General features: G+C 50.8%; 1 protein-coding gene across 1 annotated transcript; it reads right to left on the bottom strand.

Moving 5' to 3' along the window:
* Window positions 1-885: 885 nt before the first annotated feature.
* Window positions 886-4689, bottom strand: TMEM45B (transmembrane protein 45B). The gene is made up of 5 exons (XM_009577002.1): window positions 4489-4689; window positions 3944-4156; window positions 2766-2950; window positions 1766-1911; window positions 886-1003 (listed from the first exon to the last, which is right to left on the bottom strand). The coding sequence occupies exons 1-5, from the start codon at window positions 4670-4672 to the stop codon at window positions 886-888; spliced, it is 846 nt and encodes a 281-aa protein (XP_009575297.1). The 5' UTR covers window positions 4673-4689.
* Between the last annotated feature and the right edge of the window lie 3051 nt (window positions 4690-7740).

Raw genomic sequence — 7740 nt, 5'->3', positions numbered from 1 at the left:
ATCCCTGTACTCACTACTGGCACATTTTCCTCCTATCTAGGAGGTGACATTTCCAGGAGCTTCTTGCAAGGAATTAGCTGGCAAAAGCAGGCTAAAAACAAAACGTGTGCCTGTTTCATCTCACTTTCCAAGCTGAGGGGTTTATTTTCAATGGAAAACCGGGACGTTTGATGAATCCCTGCTGCTTAGCCATGTATCTTACAGCCCTTCAGGCTTTACAGGTCTGAAGGATGGCTTTGTCTAAGCTATTATTACACACCCTGTAATTTATCAGACTTAAATTTAAGGATATCAGCTCAGTGAGGGTTTTTATTTCGCATTTATTCACTCTTTCGGCCTTTAAGTGAACATGAAAACTGTTAACAAAACCCCTCTTCAGTTCCAAGCTTCGGTAATAAAATTTGTATTGCGTACAATCAAGCCCCGATGTTGCAAATTTGATATAATCTCACATTCAACCCTCTTTTACTCTTCCTCCTTGGGATGACGCCTTGGTCCGGAGGTAGACGACCTCAAGCCTGGAGGTTTCCCTGACTTCAATCACGGCAGGTCGAAGCCTCCAGGCGCTTGGAAAAGCCAGATGCCCTCCATCCCTATGGAAACACGCGTGGGGACCCGTAGGACGGTGCGATCTCGTCATGTTGAATTTCTGCACTTAATTTTGTTGCTAAAAATCACTGCAAACGGTGCTGCTTTCGGAGATGGCGATGTTCGGGTACAGAGGGAGGGCAGATACCACCCGTGCGCCCAACACGCTTCCCGGCAGCGGAACGGTGGCACCTCTCTTTGCTCTTCCACCACATAAATATTTAATTAGACTTCAATTTTTTTTTTCTTCTAGGAAACGGATTCTTCACGTATTTGGAGAAGGAGATTGCACCCTCTTCACTCTTCATCAGATCCATTTAAGAAGGCGGCTTGGGAGCTCATGTCACACTTTTGCTGCCGGACTCCGAGACCGATGTAGGGCTCTCCGCTGCCTCTCCTGCACCTCTGGATGCAGCTGTAACGCACGAGCAATAAATCACCGTTAGCAAACCCCCCAAACTAGTGCCGCTCCCCAGACTGCTCAGGGGAGCAAAGTGCACTTGTAATGAATACGCGGAGAGGGAAAAATTATTATAAAGGTCCTAAAATGCTGCGGTTTGGGGGGTTGGTGGGTTTTTTTATTCTGTATAATGTCTATTTGCTTGGGTAGACTGGACTACCCCATGTCTCAGCAAGCCATGCAGCATCCCTTAGAGGCTCATAGGCCGTAGGAGCACCCCTGAAAGTGGGATAACGTCCCCTTCCCGCTCCCTTGGAAAAGCCATGGCGATGTCTTAACAATCAGACAGTGCTCTTGTACCTCTAATAACTCCTTGACTGTCAACCGCTTCGAAATCCTTGCAAGGGAGGGGACAAAGTGTCAGGCGGTCCTGGCAATGCTTTGATTTCTTTATCGAATTAAAGTTTGACTTCCAGCACCCGGTGCAGAGTTAAAAAAAGCGGTGTGAGTTCCAGGAGCAGCTTCGGGGGCTCGATTATTTGACTTCTCCGCGTGTAACGCCCCTGCCTCTTGCTGACACTCTTTTGCATTCTGTGCACTCGACAGATAACGTGCACGTTTGTCGCCGTGCCCTAAAACTTGCAGGAGTCAGGGGCTGCTTATTCAGCTGTGACTTTGTACTCCAGGATGGGCTGGAGTACATCTGCATCTCACTCCAGACATCCCCGTCCCTCTCTGCCCTCCCCGCTCCTGCCCGAATTCGTGCCCCAGTCGTACCAGTAAGCGAGAGTGTAGTTTATAGCCAGGATGGCCACGGCGGCTGCCCAGTGCCAGAAGAAGCACATGGTGAGGAACATGATGTTGCTGTGGTCCTTCTCATCCCACATCGGACCTCCCCACGGCTGGAACAGCACGACCCCGATCTGGGTGGAACAAAGAATTTATTATCTTGGGGGGAAAAAAATCAATGTACTGAAGGCCTCCAGCACCCCTGTGTCCGTCTCGGTTATCACCACGATCCACGTGGTGACCGAGGGACCTGAGCCCTGACTGCGATAGCGGTTTTTGCTGAGACAGTCCTGGCCTCATTAAAGTCCAGCCTTGCAACGAGAGGCCACACAAAGCAAGTCTGTGCCTGCGGTCTCTCTTTTTCTGTACCGTATCCAGATACATTCGTCCCTCTGCATTGCAGACTCCTAGCCGTCCTTTAAAACCTCCAAATTTAGTATTTTGCAAGCTCAGCACAGTTTTTAATCTCTGAATTTGAGTTTGAGTTAGCGCAGCAGCCCCGGGGCTGAGAAAGAGGAGAGGAACTCGCGTTTCTTTTCGGCAGCCTAGTTTTGGGAGTGGTTGTCTCCAGCTGATTTCTTTCCTTCTCCAACTACTACCAAAGCAATCGGCTGGCCGTATTTTTACTCAGCCATTTTATTGCTTGGTGGGCTTTGCATCTTTCCGCTAAACCAGAGGCAGTGCTGCAGGGTGCATTAGACACATTAAGCAATTAGTACTTGGTTGTTAGAGACTGTAAAACGTTGCTCGCTCGCTGCGAGCCCTCGCTTTTGCCGTTCCCCCCTGAGAAGCAATAGCAGGAGCAGCCATCAGAGATGACCTGTGATAAGTAAATTTTCATTCTGGGTTATGATCTATTTATGAAGCGAGCCTGGCAAAATTATCCTTCAGAGACGTGCGATTGATAGGTGATGTACGGCTTCTTTTCCTCTTTTCCCATCGCTCTCCTGCCTCGGTGTTCTGCTCCACGGGAGAAGGCAGAACTGACCTGCCAGAACCACGTTCCCTGGACGATGGTGACACCGGCTCTGAACATCTCCAGGACAACGTTGTCGCGGAGGAAGACCTCCAGCATGATGCTGCAGGCCCCTGAAAAGATGGCGATGAGCAGCAGGGAGTGGATATGCTGATCCAGCATGGGACGGTGGAGGACGTGGTAATAAAAGAGACAACCTGCCAAAATACGTACCACGCTTAGAGTAACGTTAGCGATACCAACCATGACCTGGTAGAGGAAATCACCTGTCCGGTTGGCAAACTGAAACAGGTCACCACAAAAACAAGGGACTCCAGGTAGCACACCCCTCTAGGTCTCCTGGCATCCCACCGTCCTGGAGGGATGAGACGCCCAACCTTGGGGCAGAAGGATCTGAGCAATATGGGGACCAAAGACAGAGGACAACCGAAGGCTGGTTTTCGTCCCGTCTCGGTGCCATCACCTCTTCAGATCACCCTCCCCCTCGTAGCCAGGTTCCTGCTGTGTCCTGCTTTTCTATTGCTAAACTTCACCAATTTCTTGGCAGCTGGAAATGATAGATTTCCTTCTCTTACACGGCAAACTGTGCCTGTTGAGCCGCCCCTGCTGCTGCTTCAAAAACCTCTGGGATCGGGGAAGGGAAAATAACAAGAGATATGCCTTCGTTAAGGGGTTTTCTATATAAGCCAGACCTTCATTTCCTAGTGTGATCCAAGAGGGGTCTGAAATCCTGGCTCGCGACTTGCAAGACAGCCTGAAGACAAAATGATATTCATGATGTGCTGAAGCCGGAATAAGTCACTTGAATTTGCCACGTGCAACGCAAGCAGATGAGGATGACGATGCCTGCAGTGCAATTAATGGCTCTCGGGGGGGAACGCGGGGCAAGCAAACAGCTCTGTAGATGTGAGATAAACGCAGCATCCACCAGCCATTTATCATAACGAGGGAGCTCAGCCTTCTGCTTTGTACCTCTGTCACCCCAGAAATCCCAAACCAGGCAAAGCCAGGACCTATTGATGCCTGTATTTCCCATCTCGCTATAGACAACGCCCTTCGATAACGTATCACCTACAACACGTCCTATCTTCAGGGGCGTTGGGAGCAATATCTCAACCTGGCAAATTTTGGTCCCTCTCTGACTCATCCTCCAACATCCCTCCCCAAATTAAGCGCCACCTTCTACCAACCTTCAACGAACACAGCCATGGAGAGCGTGAGGCGATCCAGACCCCGCGGCACCGCTGGGGAGATGTAGGTGAAGACGTCCACCACCCCGGAGAGGCCGTAGAAGAGGTACATGGTGGTGTGCTGCCAGTTCATCAGCTTCACCCAGTCGCGGTTCTCCCCGCTGTAGAGGTACAAGTGTGGACCATCCGGAACGAACTGCTCTGCCAGCATCCCTGCACGGACACGCAAGAGCATTGCCGTTTATTTGCGATGATGGTTGATGCTACTCGTTGCTCGTTGCTGAAGCAAGAGCTGATGGTTTTGCGTTGGGAAGAAAGGACTGGATATAAAAATCAGGCCCGCCCATATTAATGGTGGCTCAGCTTTGGGGAGCGGTACGAGCCTTGGTCTTTTCACATCGAAGTCTGTTAGAGATCAAGGCAAGGTGAACATCAAGGATGCATCCTTCCACGTCTGGACCGCTTTCTCTGGAGTAAAGGCTCCAGTAGCGTCATCAACACAGGCTGGGAAGTTACCAGCATAGCTAGTAAAATAGAACCCTTACCTATCAGAGCAAAGATGATTTTGATTCCCCCTTCGATGGCATCCACACGCTGGAAACAATAAATCCTGTGGGATTTCTTATTCACTTTCTGGCTGAGATACTGCAGCGGGTATTTCACAGACCACCAGAGCCCAAAGAGGAGGAAGAAACTGCCTGGAAGCGCGTGACCCTTGAAGTTCGCCATCCTGACAACCTCCTCTGACTACAAAGCAAAGAAAAACAATGTCATGATACAACTTACACCAGTTATTTGACATCGGGCTGGAAAAAATGGGATTTCCCTTTCAGGGAGGACTGGAAAAGGCTTGACCAGGCACATGGGAGTAGGAAGGAGCACTGAGAAACCCTCCGAGGGTGGGAACTTCAGGGACCTCTCTGAGGTCCTTGCCCCAAAGAAACCAACTCGTTCCCTGCATCACCGTCTCCCCTCACCCCTTCTTCTCCCTCCGGAGCGTCGCTAAGCTGGGATTTGCACCACACCGAGCCCGGGGATCCCAGCCGAGCTGCTCAAGCCTCCATGCCGGAGCACACACGTGCAGGGTTAGCAGGAGAGCCGCGGGACCCGTTTCCTAGGAGAATCACAGCAATTAAAACCCAGCCGGCTCCTGTTTGCCCTTTGCTGGTTTGCTTAATTAGGTGGAGAAACGATTAGCTCTTTGATGTGGGCTTGAGCATATGTTCGGGGGCCTGCCTTGGCGCGATCGCAGGTCGGTTGTGTCAGGCTGGTCAATTAGGATTTTTTTTAATTGATAGCTGCCGGTGCCCAGGACTTCCTCCTCCGTTGAGTAACGCTCCTCTCCGTGCCGAGCTGTGCTTAACGTCGGGCAGGAACCAGCTCTCTCGTGGCATGGATGTTGTCCATCCACATAGCAAGGGGCTGCATAGTTTGGCGCTGGACCTGACCTCCCCATCCCAAACGCCCACGACCCGGTCATCCTTAAACCGCCTTCCCCAGCTGCATTTTGGGCTTCAGACCCCATTCGCTGGAAATCTAAACCAAAAAACGCTCTTACTCTGCTGTGGCCTGCCTTCCGCATAAAGGATAATTTGGGCGTGAGGTTGAACGTGGCTTGCTGCTGCCAACCTTTGAGAGGGGAGAGCGGTTGCTTTGGCTGTATTAATATCTGATTTCAGGTCGGTTTGTCCCAGGGACACCTTGTTTCGCCCCATGAAGTCCATGCCCCCGGAGCTTGGCTGTGTGCAGATACCATCTCCCAGAGGCAGCTATCCCAGGGCAGGAAAATCCGCCTGGTTAGATCAGACCTGCTAAAACCCTGGAGCCGACCTGCCCGATTTGAACCGGTTTAACCAAACCAACTAATCCAACCCCTGGAGGTAAGCAAATATTGCACACCTCCCGGGTGCATGCAGCTACGTGCAGCAGCAGACGCGGCTGACATCCTCGCGGCTTACACCAGGCTGGTCCCGCGGTCCTGCCTTCACCAAATACCTACGAGCTATCGTGGTGGGTTTCATGCAAACGAATTTAGGAGGGGATTGAATCCGAGGATGGAAAAGTTGTGCGTGGAAATATTCTTTTCTACCGTATTGGTTAGCAGCTTTGCAGGCAGCTGTTAGCAGCACTGCAAGGCTCTCCCTTATTTCATGACTTAAAAGGAGAGATTTATTGACGGTGGGTGCATTGGGTAATTAAACACAAAATCAAAGCAAGACGCCGTTTACCAGCAACGCTAGCACAGTCCAGTGGGTTAATACAATAGTATCTTTAGTCCTTTGAAAGAGACAACCGGGGAATCGGAACATCCACCTGTATCCCTGTGATTAAGGGAGCAGCATACCTGAGCCAGGGAGATGGCTGAAAAATCTGTATTTTCTGGGCGAGCAGAGAATCCCATCACATACATGCAATGGTATAGTATCAGGATAATGACCGAAAGCAGAACTAAACCGATCCCAGCACACCACAACAAGAAGTATTGCAGCCATATAGCGCCATATTAATGCTATACTTTTACACTACCACAGCAATATATAGTCAAATATATAACCCCATAACCTAACTCCAGCAGTTACATTTCGAAGGCAGATATTTAACGGGACCTGACGATTTCCCACATGAGATCGATGCAGTCAAAATGGGATGACCATAGGATACACCGATCAATCAAAGCGGGGGAACTTAAAGGTCACTTAAGCAGAGTACGGACAACCTGGCTGGCCAGCACGTCCGCCCTGCGGTGCTTACGTGAGATGGGGGAGCTCGGCGGGGTGACAGGGACTGTTTCGGGGTTGCTGCCGTCCGTACCCGCCCGATCGCTCGCTAGCAGGAAGCAGGGCGGCTTATCTGCGACGCGTGACCAGCAAAACTATTTCTCCTGCTTCTCTTCCTCCTCTGAAAACGTGCAAAAGGTGAGCACGGAGGGGCAGGCGAAAAAAAAACCCAATTATGTTTTCAACTGTGAGCACCCTGGAGCGAACAGCTCTCGTTTAGCCCTACAGCTCCAAATGCAGCGAGACTTTGCCTGCCATCAACCGCATTGGGGAAAAGAAGCAGCCGAAGGTCCAGCTGATGTTGGGGTTGGTAGCAACAACCACCATTGCAGGGCATCCCTGCAAAGCGTGACTTTGCCCCGTTCCCTCGTCGTCTAACCTGCGCGTTTGATAACGCACCCGCACCCCTGCTGGCTTATAATTAATGCACTTTGCTCCCTGTTTATTACAATGCCGTGCGCCGCGCCGGCTTAATGATTTACTGTTTCATCTGCTCTTATCACCTCCCAAAGGAGCTGGTTTCTTCTTGGTTTAGAGCTAATGCACCCAACCGCCCGGGGAGGCGGCCGGAGCAGCAGGGAGGACGGTGAGGAGCCCAACGAGGCTTTCACCTCCTCCTCTCTCCTCACCCCGGCAGCCACAGATAATCTCTTTTCAGCCAAACCCTGGGCCCTTTAAGTTTTCCAAAGGTCTCATTTGCTTTACTGAGGTTTTTTTTTTTGTAAACGTTTTATTAGTGTGTCGATGATGTCTCAGTCAGGGCATCACTTCCATTTTCCCCAGCTTGGAAATTACAGTCTAAAGTTCACCATTGGAAGCAGGTCGCAGCCATCAGCCCTGCAATTAACTTTGCCCTTCGACCTCCGCAAATCAGGCTGTTCAGACACAGCAGAGCTGGTTTGCTCTCCGTGGGACCTGCTGCCTGGCTCTGCGGGTGACAGGGACGGTCCCGGGGGAAAGGCTGACTCAGTGAAGAAGAGAAATGTCTTGGCTTGCAATAAAAAAAAAAAACAAAACGAA

The sequence above is a fragment of the Fulmarus glacialis genome, unplaced genomic scaffold (genome assembly GCF_000690835.1).
Source record: "Fulmarus glacialis isolate BGI_N327 unplaced genomic scaffold, ASM69083v1 scaffold48910, whole genome shotgun sequence".
NCBI classification, from domain to species: Eukaryota; Metazoa; Chordata; class Aves; order Procellariiformes; family Procellariidae; genus Fulmarus; species Fulmarus glacialis.
The sequence above is the reverse complement of the archived record's forward strand: the minus strand, read 5'-3'. Positions and strand labels throughout refer to the sequence as shown.

Bases quoted from the DNA above. Each gene is read 5' to 3' on its own strand.
- TMEM45B (XM_009577002.1), bottom strand. From the start codon at position 4,672: ATGGCGAACTTCAAGGGTCACGCGCTTCCAGGCAGTTTCTTCCTCCTC. The intron at 4,157-4,488 runs GTAAGGGTTCTA...GTGTCCGTGCAG, and splicing joins AATCATCTTTGCTCTGATAG to GGATGCTGGCAGAGCAGTTC. The intron at 1,912-2,765 runs GTCAGTTCTGCC...TGTTCCACCCAG, and splicing joins AGGGAACGTGGTTCTGGCAG to ATCGGGGTCGTGCTGTTCCA.